A 13562-nucleotide genomic window follows, 5' to 3' on the forward strand; every position below is an offset into this window, starting at 1 on the left:
CATCTTATCCTCGTTTACAAATCCCTATGACTTCTTATGGGGCCACTCAAAATTGTTTCCTAAGGCTTCATTCAGCCTTTGTGAAGGAAACAACCTCATACATTTAAACATCCAAAATATCAAAGCCAATAAAGTTAGGGTCTTCTCCTCCAAAAACAATTCCCTGCACCTTTTTGTCTCTTGTTTAGATTGTAAGCCTGAGGGCAAGGAACCGTCTAAATAATGATGATGATGATGATGATGATGATGATGATGATGATGATGATGATGATGATGAATAGTTCAGGTATAATAATAATAATAATAATAATAATAATAATAATAATAATAATAATAATAATTGTAAGCCGCTCTGAGAGGTTTTAAGGGCTGAAGGGCAGGGTATAAATACCATCAATAAGTAAAAATAAGAGCTGAAGCAACACAAAGGGGCTTCCAGTTTCAACCAAAGTTTACTAATAAAATGAATGAATGAATGAATGAATGAATAATGTCTTGAATCTCCTTCTATGCCTAGAGGCTACATCCTAAACTAGCTAATGAATATAGTTTCATGTAGAAGAAGAAATCATTTTCCCCGCCATTTTTTCCCTCAGGGAAGTTGAGGAAAGAGGAGGAGGGTTTCTTTTTCTGAGGGAGAAAACGTCCTCAGAGGCTTAATGACATGTTTTTTGGGCCACAGCAAAAGTGTTCATTCCCTGTGGCTTCAGTTCAAAAGGGTGGCTCAATGTGGTGCAAATGGGATAACCTTCAAAGGATGAATTGTTCTTTTTAGGGCTTGTTCAGTGGTTTTATTATTTAGGGTTGTTGTTTTTAAAATTGTGTTTTTTATATGGTTGTTGTTTTATATTTACAGTGCTGTAATTCCTTTGAGAAAAAGCGGGATATAAATAATAATAATAATAATGATAATAATATTAATAATATTCCGCCTTTTCTCAAAGGAATCAAAGCGGATTACAGCACTATGAATATAAAATAACAAGGCTTCCCTGCAGGCAAATATAGTAATAATAATAATAATAATAATAATAATAATAATAATAATAATAATAATAATATATTATGTATTATTATTATATTATATATTATTATTATCATTATTACTATATTTGCCTGATATAATAATAATATATTATATATTATTATCATCATTATTATTACTATACTATATTTGCCTGAAGGAAAGCCTCTCTGAGGAAAGGGAGAGAGAATGGTAAAACCTTCCAACATATATATATATATATATATATTGACAATTACAACACAAAATAAAACAAGGATAACAGCATTATTTACACACTAGATGTTCCTAGTAATTAGTTATAGCTTTGTGATTAATAATAATAATCTTTTGACATTCTTTGCTCCTTGAAAACCTTTTTTCCCCTTCCTTTCAACTCTTAACTTTGTTATTTATTTATTAATTAAATTAATTAAAATCAGTGTGTGTGTTTTAAATCACAGTGTCAACAACCTTCTTAAAACCCCGAAGGGCTCCTCCGTGGATCTGCTTGTGGCGAAGCTACCAGGTTCCCAGAGTAATAAACCTATAGCCCTCGAAGGAGAAAAGACGGGTATAAAACCAAAGGAAGAAGTTCTTTCATTGGATCTGCTTCCATCTTAAATGTGTCCCTTTCACATTTCAGTTGCGACACACAACTACACAGCCAAACCTCCCAACATTTCCTTAGGGAAAGACAGTCAGAATAAAGACAGACAGACAGATATATCTTCCTCTCCATTCCCGTTTATTACTTTTTCTCTTGGTTTGCCATCTATCTATCTATCTATCTATCTATCTATCTATCTATCTATCTATCTATCTATCTATCTATCTATCTATCTATCTATCTATCTTTCCTTCCTTCCTTCCTTCCTTCCTTCCTTCTCTTCCTTCCTTCTCTTCCTTCCTTCCTTCCTTTCCTGTCCTTTTCGTAACTCTCAGGGACCATATATAACCCTACAAAGGATCCCCGACGCCAGAAACACACTGCAGGAATAATCCAGTTTGAGACCGCTTTAAAGGCTCTGGATTCACTACTAAGGAATCCCGGCAATTTGCAGTTTATTAGTCCAAAACACACTGCAGGGATAATCCGGTTTGAGACCGCTTTAACTGCCTTGGCTCAGTGCTAGGGAATTATTCTGGAAGTTGTAGTTTATTGCTCTCTCGCTCTCTCTCTGACAATGTCTCACAAAGTGCTACACTTCCCAGAATAATTCCCTAGCATTGAGCCAAGGCAGTTAAAGCGGTCTCAAACCGGATTATATCTGCAGTGTGTTTTGAAGGATACATTATAGACGAGGGAAATGGGTTCCTAAAACCCCAGGCGACTCAGAAAGAGTGGTGCCAAAGCACAGGCTGCATCCACACTGGAGAGATAATAACCCGGTTTGGCACCGCTTTAACTCTTTGTCTGGCTCATGGCTATGGAATTCTGGGAATTGGAGTTTGTCCAGAGCTTTCCGACAAAGCAAGGCTCAAACGTCTCACAAAAATTACAGCCCTGAGAACTCCGCAGCATTAAGCCGGTGCAGTAAAAGCGGTGTCAAACCGGGTTATTTCTGTAGTGCAGATGCGTCCTAGGCCGCACGATCTTAACTCTAGGACCCTCGGAAAAAGAAAAGGGACCTTCCATAACTCAGAAGCCTGAATTTATAAGTGTGTTGTGTTTCTAACGCTGTTCTTTTGTAATGCCTTCCCTTTTCCTGGAATGCCGCACATTTCACGGGGGCAAAGTGAACAAGGCGCCCGCTCCACCCGCTTCCCCCTCTTCCTCTCCCCGCCAGGTGCTCTGGGGCTGCATCCACACTAGAGAAATAATAACCCGGTTTGGCACCGCTTTAAATGTGTCTTGGCTCAAGGCTATGGGATTCTGGGAGTTGGAGTTTGTTGGGGGGTCCGGAGCCGTGCCTCTTGCCATCCCTTGCCGTTTCCTTTGCTCTTCCTCTTCCATTTCCCCCATTCCTTTTCCATTCCTTTCCACTTCCTTTCGCATTCCTTTCCGTTTCCTTTTCCATTCTTTTCCCATTCCTCTTTCGCATTCCTCTTTCCATTCCTTTTCCCATTCATTTCAATTTCCTTTCTATTCCTCTTTCCACTCCTTTTCCATTCTTTTTTCTATTCCTTTCCCACTCCTCTTTCCATTTCCTTTTCATTCCTCTTTCCATTCCTATTCCACTCTTTTTTCCTATTCCTTTCCCATTCTTCTTTCCATTCGTCTTTCCATTCATTTTGATTCCCTTTCTATTCCTCTTTCCACTCCTTCTCCACTCTTTCTTCTATTCCTTTCCATTCCTCTTTCCATCCATTTCCATTTCCTTTCTGTTCCTCTTTCCACTCCTTTCCCATTCTTTTTTCTATTCCTCTTTCCATTTCCTTTTCGTTCCTCTTTCCACTCCTTTTGCATTCCTATCCAAACAACCACAAAGCCCAGAACCTTCCAGGGGGAAAAGAAGGGAAGGACAACAGCCAATATATTGGTCGACAGGAAAGGACGGGTCCTTTGAATCCAATTTCGCAGCAACACAATTCTCCCCAGAACCAACGCGAATTTAATGCGATTCCTCCCAGGGCGACCAGATGTCCTCCTCCTGGCACAGCAAAACGGAGGACATGCCAGACAAATGTCGAAGAGACAGTCAACTCTTCTTCTATACGGATTTTTTTTTACACGGATTCAAGCATCCAGGGTTTGAAAATGTTCTAAAAAGTATAAATTTCAAATATGAAACCTTGGCTTTCCATTTTTTATAAGGGACACCCTTTTGTTCTGCCATTATATTTAATGGGACTTGAGCATCCACGGATTTTGTTATCCACGGGGGTCTTGGAACCAAACCCCAGAGGATAACAAGGATCCACTGTATTCCCAAACAAAAGCTTCAAAAACACTCCTCTAGAAATATAAGCCCATGCTTCTTAGCTCTGCTCCCAATGGAGGACCCTTTGGAATCCCTCCTGGAGAAAAAGCTGAAATGTAGGACACGTCCTGGAAAAGGAGGACGCCTGGTCACCCTGATCCCTCCGCTCCTTACAATTCTGGGAATTGAAAACGGAGGATAGACGCCGGAATAGAGATCGACCGCCCCGAGAGTGGAATTCTAGAATAAAACGTGTGAGCAGAAATAATGCCGTTTGACACCGCTTTAACTGCCACGGCTCAGTGCTATGGAATTCTGGGATATGTGTAGGTTTGTGAGAGAGTCCTCCGGTGCCACAACAAGCCACAAGTCCCAGGGTTTCACAGGATGGAGCCATGCTAGTTAAAGCGGTGTCAAACTGCAGAGGCAACCCGTCTTTTTCGGCTTCGGATCAGTTAACATCTCTTTACTCAAGCATCAAAGCCGGTGTTTGTAGCGAAGACCTTGCACAAGTCACACTCTCTCGGCTTCGGAAAGAAGGGAAAAGAACAGCAAAGCGGGGTTTTAAAAATAAGAATAAGAATAGTATCAAACCCTCGCAAAAGGGGAAATCAAATGATGAAGCAAATGCCTCATCGAGGGATCAGCCCGCATCAGGAAGCGTCCAGATGCGATTTCTTATCCGCTTTAAAAAAAAAAGGAACGGAGATTGAAAAGCCAAGCCGACAAATGCCCCGAAATGATAAAATGACATGAAATGAAATGAAAGAATAAAAGGCCAGGTCAGCGGAACTCAAAGGAAAGTCCACTTTCCAGTGTGAAAAAAGGTGTTCAAGCTTCGGGAGGAGAGATTTGGAAAGACAGAAGAAAGAGAGAGAGAGAGAGAGAAACGATGCAGGTGAACCAGGAAAATCCTAAATACGGATCAAGAAGAAAAGGAGTGTAGATCGGATCGCAAGATGCCAAGGAGGCGGCAAGAAACAGGGCCACATCTGGATAGAAATCCAGATGGGAATGACAGCCCCTTCCTCAAGTTTAGGTTTGAAAGGGGAAAAAACAGAACCAGAGCAGTTAAATTAAGCGGTGCCAAAGCGGGTTGTTTCTCCAGTGTGGCTGCAGCCAGAGAGAGAGAGAGCATCGGCTTCGATGCGCGGCGGCCCTCTTCTCCGATGGTTTTCTCGGCCAGATTTCTGCCTGAAACATGACATCAATTCCTCGGCCGGATCCCACCCAAGCACTGGCCAGCCCTGATCCTGCTTAGCTTCCAAGGACAGGAAGCTATCGACTATTGATTACTGAATGCACTGTGTCGCGAGGATATCCAGAGGACTGGATGCTTTATGTGGTTCTTTTGGCAGAGCCCAGATGTTGGACCCAGGAGGAATGGAGAGGGAAACAGACAGACAGATGCGTCCTTTGAAGTTTGTAGAGACCGGGGAGAGAAAGGCCAGAGAAATGTGCGAATATATATATATATATTACATTACATACAGTACACACACACACACCCGCGGCTGGATAATTGGAATTTAACGGACTTTCTGAGTTATATTCCGGGCCTAATTGAATTAAAACCAATTGACTCTCCATTAGAAAATACTCCAGCGGTGACCCAGGCTATAAATTTGGGGCAGGCAAGTTCCTGCTCTGCGCTTCCAAAGGCAGGCCTTTCCCTTCTTTCTTTCTTTCTTTTTTTCTTCCTTCCTTCCTTCCTTCCTTTTTTCTTTTCTTCCTTTTCGAGAAGGGGAAGCCGGTCTCCAGAATGACCCCCTTCCAAAAAGAAAAGGCTTGATCCTCTAGAAGGCAATGAAACACACACAACACAAACACACACACACACACGTATTCCATTGGCTTCTTCCCAGCCAAAGATCCTTCCCAAGAATGTGGGAATGGGTTTACAGGTTTGTCCTCTCCTCCTTTTGGGATCCTGGGTTCAGATCTCTTTCCCCGACCCCAAAGGACCCCCTTCCAGGGTGACCCAGCGTCCTCCTTTTTCCAGGACCCGTCCCCCCCCCCCCCCCTTGGGCCCCCCCCCCCCCCCAAAAAAAAAGGAACTTGGAGCAGAACTAAGAAGCAGGGATTTGAGACTTGAGTGTTTGGAGCTTTCCTGGTGGCCGTGGCTTCATCTTATGGCTACATCTTATGGTCCTCCTTTGAGGTGAGGGCACCAGGGGAGCCTGGCTGGCTTGGAAGAAGCATTGCCCAGCCCATGGTTCCCAGCGGGGCCGAGCAAGCTGGCCCAAGCAAAGTGGATCCACACAATCGGCTCTGGACGCGTGTCGGCCGGCAAAAGACTCCGGTCAAGGGCAGCCCGACAGCCACGTTTAGGAGGGAGAGAGAGCAACGCCAAGAGAAGGGACCCCAGTCCAGACCAATTCGGCCAGCTCTCCCTCTTCCCTCCCAAAGGGACCTAACTCCATCTCCCATCTCCTTGGCCCATGGGCAGGGATGATGGGAACTGTGATCCAAGCACACCTAAGAAGTCCAAAGAAGCCAAGGCCGGCCTCAGCCTCTCTGGTTTTAGCAAGCAACCCGCTTTTAAGCCTGTTCAGCTATGAAACCCACCAGTCACACTCTCTCAGCCTCAGAAGATGGCCAGAACAAACCCCCCTCTGAAGAAACCTGGCCAGAAAAGCCCCTGGATGGATCGGAAAGGACTTGAAGGCACCCAGCAAGGAAAGCGTAGATCCCTCCTCTTTAGCAGCAGCCCTCCAGCCAATTGCCCTGCATCCGCACTGCAGGAATAACCCGGTTTGACGCCACTTGGACGGGCTAGGGAATCCTGGGAAGTGTCTAAGAAGGGCTAAGAAACAAGGGTTTGGTCCAGAACACAGGGCACCGACAAATCAGTTTGAGACCGCTTGAACTGCCCTGGCTCCATGCTAGGGAATCCTGGGAATTGCTCTTCGACAGGGGCGGCTCAGTGTCTCACAAAACTACCCTTCCCAGAATCCCCAGGGCAGTTGGAGCAGTCCCAGGCAGTTATAAGCTGCCTCCACATTGCAGAAACAACCCGGGTTGAAACTACTTTAACTGCTATGGTTGAAGGCTATGGAATTCTGGGGGCTGCTGCAGTTTGTTGTGGCACCGGAGCTTCAGCCATGGCAGTGAAAGTAGTGTCGACCCGGATTATTTCTGCAGAGTGGAGGCAGTTTTCCAGACCCCGCTCTGGCAAGGGCGCATCCGCACTGCAGGGACAACCCGCTCTGGCCCCGCTTGGACTGCCACGGCTCAGCGCTAGGGAATTCGGAGCTCCGCTCTAGCTTCACAGCAAGCCACATTCCCCAGGATCCCCTCGCATTGAGCCGTGGCAGTGAAAGCGGCGTCAAAGCGGAACATCCCTGCAGTGCGGATGCAGCCGATGCCTCCAACCTTCTCCACGTGCCAAAGATGGCTTTAAAGCTAGGATTTTGAATGAATGGATGGATAGATTTGGCTGACCCTCAAAGGCAAAGAGGCCTTTTCCTCCGGAGCCCTTGAAGAAGGGGAACCACCTGTTTGCCACCTGAAAGCTTCCCCTCCTGGATCCCCATCCCTCCACGGAAAGAAGGCAGCGATCCCCAGCGATCCTCCCTGCGCCATCCATCCCCAGCTTTGGCAGCTTGAGCATCCAAGCCATAAAAAGGAGAGAGGAATTAAAAATGCCTTACGTTGCATTGGCACCCCGAGGATCTCTGGAAGCCCCTTGACAGCCCCTTCGGTCGGGAGGGAGGCGCTTTGCATCATTCTGGGTCGAGGGAGGCAGGACCAAACCCCCCAAATTACTATTACTATTACTATTATTATTATTGTTAAAAATAAATAAAACGAAAGTGGAGCCTGGCCTCTGGAGGGGTGGTGGTCTTGTAGATGCCGCAGAAGGGCTGAGGGCCAAGCAATCCCCTCTGCTCCTCCGGCCAGCCCAGCCGGAGTGTGTCCTGGGTTCAAATCGTGATGCACCACCACCTGCCTCCTCCTCCTCCTCCTCCTCCTCCTCTTAGACGATGGAGTCAGGCTAAAGCTGCGAGGCCAGGCAGCTTTGATTCATTCACACTGCAGGGAGAGGGCGTGACGTCACTGTCCAGCAGGGGAAGCCCCGCCCCCTCCAGCCAATCCCTGCCCTCCATCCTTAAAAAAAGGAATCCTGGGAAGGGAGGGGGAGAACCCTCAGGTAAGAGGGAAAGAGAGGGAGGGCTTCTTCTCCTTCTCCCTTTTTTCTTTGGGGGCGGAGCTCTGCTCGTGGCCCCTCCCCTTCCCTCTGACTACTTGGACACAGGGTTCAATGGTCAGTTTGCTTCAGGTGCATGTTATGTGTGTGGCCCTTCAAGTCTTATTTATGGGGTTTTCTTGGCAAGGTTTCTTCAGAGGAGGTTTGCCATTGCCTTCCCCTGAAAGGCTGAGAGAGTGTGACTTGCCCAATGTTACCCAATGGGTTTCTATGGCTGAGCTGGATTTGAACCCTGGTCTCCAGAGTCGTAGTCTGGCCCTCCAACCACGACACCAGTTGGTGCAGGGAGGGTCCGATTAGTTTCATTCTTGCATTGGAGAAATTCACTATCTCTTCCTTCTCCTCCTCACTGATCCATCACCATCATCATCACCGTCATCAGCATCAGCATCACCAGCAGCATGATCAGCATCATTAGCAGCAGCAGCATCACCATCATCACCATCACAATCATCATCACCATCATCATAATCATCATCATTACTACCATCATCACCATCACAATCATCTTCATCATCATAATCATCATCATTACCACCATCATCACCACCACCACCACCATCAGCAGCAGCATCTTGACATTTGCAACGTTTATTACTCCTTTTGCAAAACGAAGGCCAGCGTAGTGGTTTGAGCGTTGGACCACGACTCCGGAGACCAGGGTTCGAGTCCCTGCCGGGCCATGGAAACCCACTGGGTAGCCTTGGGCAAGTCACACTCTCTCAGCCTCCTCAGGGGAAGGCAATGGCAAACCTCCTCTGAACCAATCTCGCCAAGGAAACCCCATGATAGTCATAAGTCGGAAACGACTTGAAGATACACAACAACAACAACAACAACAACAACAATAACAATTTGCAAAATAAAAGCGAAAAAGACTGAATGTCAATGTGAATCCATGCTCAGAAGGGATTTCTTGAGAAAGGCAAAGAGAAGCCCAGTGAGTAGAGTAACATTTCCTACTCATCCGGATGAAAAGAGAAAAGACCAGGCTTCTCCCTGACAAGAGCAGAAAGTGAACCTTTCTCTAGAAGAAAAAAGTTGTTGTTGTTATTGTTGTTGTTGTTATTTTGGAAACAAAGGCAGCCTCCTTCTCAGTCCTTGCTCAGATGCTCAGCCCTGTTTCCCTTCAGGTTCATTCAGAAGCTCTCAAGGCAAAAATAAGTCCTATATGAGAGCCAGCTTGGTTAGACTAGGGTTCAAATCCCCATTCATCCCTGGAAAGCCACTGGGCGACTTTGAGCTAAGTCACACTCTCTCAGCCTCAAAAGCTCCTCTGAACAAATCTGGCCAAGAAAACTCCACGATAAGCTCTTTGTAAGTCGGAAAAAACGTGAAATCGGACAACTAACTCACTCCCATTTCGTTCCTTGTGAAGGAGACACAAAGGATCACAGCCCTTGTTATGCTTGCCAATGTTTTCGTTGCAACCTTTCTTTGCAATTGGTTGTAATGCCTATCCTGACTCTTGGTTTGCAGCTCTCTTACGTAAAGCCGCAAGGAGTTTACACAAGGGACGTAATGGAAATGGAGGATGCCATCTTACTCCCCAAGCAACCAGGATTAAATCTGTTGAAGGAAAGGAGACATTGCTCTTACTCCATATTTGCACCATCCTGCACGTTCATCCTGAAAACCTCCCTGGGAAATACTTCAGTGGAACACTGCCTACAAATGGGGCTGAAAATAAAAACGGCAGAGGCATAAAAGTGTGGGTTTTTAAATGTGAACAGCACAAATTTAAAACACAAGTTCAAGTGAAGAGCAATACATTCTTCTATATTTCAATACTTTCGAGTCCTGAGCCTTTTCACCCTTAAAACTGGAATTCAAAATTCAAAAGAACCGAGAAAATACAGTGTCTTCTGAAGAAAAAAAATCACTGTATTTTCCAGTTCTTCTTTTGAATTTTGAATCCCAGATTTCCTTCCTTTCTTCCTTTGAATGTTCAGATTTTCATTTTCATTTCCAGACTTCCTTCATTTCTTAATTTGAATTTTGAATTCCATATATATATATATATATATATTCGGGTCGCCTTTAATGACAAGATTTTACAGCTGCAAACTGACTTTTTGGGGATGATTCTCCAAAAACTGTCCAGAACAAAACTGTTTGCTTTCAGTCCATGGGAAGAAACAAGTCTTGTGAAATGTTAACCCCAGTACTACTTACACATGGTTCTGTTCCTTTCAACTCTTAGTAAAGTGGCAGCCCTTAGGTAGTATTACTAAAAGAGTACTCTCTCAAGGCCAGGGCAGGGAAGAGTTAAACTGCAGAGCCATCTTTAGTGCCCTCTCCTTTGCAAAGCAAGGAATCCCCAACCTGGCTAGCAAAACCTCATTTGCAATGGTCAAAAAGCACACCACAGTGAATGTATAGGTATGATAAAATCATTTAAATCTTGTTTTTCTAGAGGCGATCCACAACAATAAAAGTTTGGTGTTCCTGCTCCATTTACTGCTTTAAACAGAGCGTGGATGGGCATCTCTCAAGGGTGCTTTGATGGTGAGTTCCTGCATGATAGGGGGCTGGACTAGATGGCCCTTGTGGTCTCTTCCAGCTCTGTGATCCTATGATTCCTATGATTCTCTTGAGTTTCATTTATATCCCTCCACCAAAGTCTTGAGTATCCTTTGCTGCAAAGAGTAGGCAGTGAGGAAAAATCAAGTGTCTTATTGGAATATCCCTTCTCCCAATTTTCCTGCTGACTTATTTTTCTGCAAGAAGACCCCTCACAATGTTGAATTGAGATTTATAATGGCAGGTCTTATATATTTTCCCCATTGTCCCTTTGAACGAAGCATGGAAGTAAATGATCCTGAGGACAAACCTGACTGCTATGAGAAGAGGAGCCAAAATCCCTCCAGTGGAGGGAGACCAAGAATCCCATTTGGGGAGAAAGGCAGGGTATAAATCCAAGAAGTAACTAAGCGAAGTCAGTTGTGGTGTCAGTATACTTGGGACATGGCCTGTCCGGTGTTAGGCATTTCCAGGTTCTGTTGGTTTCAATAAGGGAACTACAGGAGTGTTTTTGGTGCATTACTTACACCATGACAATTAGATGGTGGTGGTGGTGGTTGTGGGCCTTCGAGTTGCTTCTGACTTATGGGGCCCCTAAGGTGAACCTATCAAAGGATTTTCTTGTTTAGTAAGGATATGTCATTGCCTTCCTCTGAGGCTGAGAGTGTGTGACTTACTCAAGGTAAGGGCTGACAGTAAGGGCTGTTCAACAGTGGGACACACTCCCTTGGAGTGTAGTGGAGTCTCCTTCCTTGGAGGTCTTTAAACAGAGGCTGGATGGTCATCTGTCAGGGATGCTTTGATTGGGAGTTCCTGCATGGCAGAATGGGGTTGGACTGGAGAGTGGTCTCTTCCAACTCTATGATTCTAAAAGAAGAACTGGAAAATGACTCCCTGACCTCAGTTTCTTCAAATCAGGTCAGTGACTCCTTCAGGAACAGAAGGAAATGGGCTCCTTCTGGGTGTGAATAAATTTCAATCTCCTATCATCTAAATTTGACAATAAATAGAAGTAAAACCTATTCATCCTCTGAGGAACCTATCCCCCTGTTCAATGTAAGCGAAGAGTTTTAATACACAGTTTGGGAAGTACTGAGCACCTCCATTTAAATCCAACAAGACCATCATTATCTGCTAGGCTGCATCCAGTCATTTTAGAGGCTTTGTATATTGTTGTGTTTCACAGGAATCAAATCACCACAAGACCCAAGGAGAAGCTTCATTACTGGACAAGATGTTAACATACACATGGTTAAGTCTGCAGCCATCATGTAACAGCTTTCAGCACCACCCAGCAATGGACAGTGCTCTGAGGAAGTCTTTGCTCTGCAGATTTGTGAAACACATGGACCAAAAAGAAAAAGGAGATTTAGTGCAGGCTGTGCTTTAGGCAAAATTTCAGAGGAAGGAGCTGAGGATTCCTTACCTAAGAATATCCTATGAAATTCATAACTCAACAAGTGACTTGGAAACACATGCGCACACATCTCTCAGTTAACAAGCCTCTGACAGTGAAATGCCTTTTTACAAAGTCTCTTTATCTATCTATATAGAAGGAGATAGTTGTTCTTTTTTTCTTCAAATCAGTATAGCCATTGGGAGAATGCGGAAGGAGGACTGGAAAAACACAGACTTTCGGTGCCAGGTTGCAGCAGCGTGTCTGCAGTAAACTAGGCAATAAATCTTGCTCCGGGAAGGAATGAGATCCTGTGGTAACTATGCATGAGCCTGCCTACAACAGGCAAAGTAAACAGCAGCTGCCTTTAGGATCCCTGAACATGCATGGACAGCAAAACAGAGAGAAAGCAGGAGAGGAGATTAGTGTACCTCACTGGGGACTGTAGTTTTGTGAGACATTTAGCTGACTCTGTCAGGGCGCTCTGGCTCCACAATAAACTACAGTTCCCAGGATTCCCTAGCACAGAGCCAGGGCAATTAAAGGGGTCTCAAACCAGATTATTTCTGCAGTGGGTTTTGGACCTATACATATTTATCAGTTCAATTACAAGGAAGCCTGGTTAGGTAAACCATACCATACAGTTCCTGTTCCTCTGTCCATATTGCCAAATGGAACACACACGACACAACCTTTTAATCTGTCCAGGCTCCTTGGATACTTGTGAATAAAGGCCCAAATAGGCCAAAATAAAGCTGCTTCGAGTGACTTGAAGTATGCTATTTAAATGATTCATGTATCCTAAGAGTCCAGAAGCCATGCCAAAGCCACACTCCAGTCCTAAGGACTGGAGCACAGCTTTGGCACAGCTTCTGGCCTCTTAAGATGCATGTGCCATTTAAACAGCATACATCCAAAGTGAACCAAAGCAGCTTTATTTTGGCCTGTCTGTTCAGGCCCTCAATCATTTAGTTCCCTGTCATCCAAAGCACTGGTTGTCAACCAGCTGTGTCCCTGGAGAGATGCAGATATGGATCTCGAAGACCATTGAAAGTCTGCTTGTTTGACTTTTATTTCTGGGATGCTTTGAGGTAATTTCAGCCTGGCTTCCAGCCTTGTAGTGAAACAGAGATGGCTTTAGTCGCTTGTTGGATGACCAATGCAGGGATCTAGATGGGAGGAATGTGTTTTCATTGGAGATCTCAGTGGCTTTTGGTACCGTCAACTGTGGTATTCTTTTGAGCTGTCTCTCTGGGAGGGGACTTTGGGGCCCTTCATTGATTCCAGTCCTTCTTGGAGGAGTAAACTCAGAAGGCGGTGCTGGCAGATTCCTGTTAAACCCCATGACTGTGTGTCTGTGGGGTCCCTCAGGGCTCAGCTTTTGTCCTTCATACTATTTAACATTTATGTTAAACCACTGGGTTGAGTGTCATCAGTGAACCCCAACTCTACCTCTCCTTTCCCTCCAATTCCAAGGAAAGTTTCTCTGTGATAAACTGATGTCTATGATTGGTAATGGACTGGATGAGGACAAACACATTGAAGCTTAATTTAAACAAGACGGAG

General features: G+C 44.9%; 1 protein-coding gene across 1 annotated transcript in view; it reads right to left on the minus strand.

Moving 5' to 3' along the window:
• Positions 1-7609, minus strand: part of LHX4 (LIM homeobox 4) — an 81997-nt gene extending 74388 nt beyond the window's left edge. The window contains exon 1 of the mRNA XM_042464049.1: positions 7521-7609. Coding sequence (XP_042319983.1) covers positions 7521-7596 — 76 coding nt within the window. The 5' untranslated portion in view covers positions 7597-7609. The remainder of the gene's footprint in view (positions 1-7520) is intronic.
• Between the last annotated feature and the right edge of the window lie 5953 nt (positions 7610-13562).

Source organism: Sceloporus undulatus, chromosome 4 (assembly GCF_019175285.1).
Source record: "Sceloporus undulatus isolate JIND9_A2432 ecotype Alabama chromosome 4, SceUnd_v1.1, whole genome shotgun sequence".
In the NCBI taxonomy this organism is placed as follows: Eukaryota; Metazoa; Chordata; class Lepidosauria; order Squamata; family Phrynosomatidae; genus Sceloporus; species Sceloporus undulatus.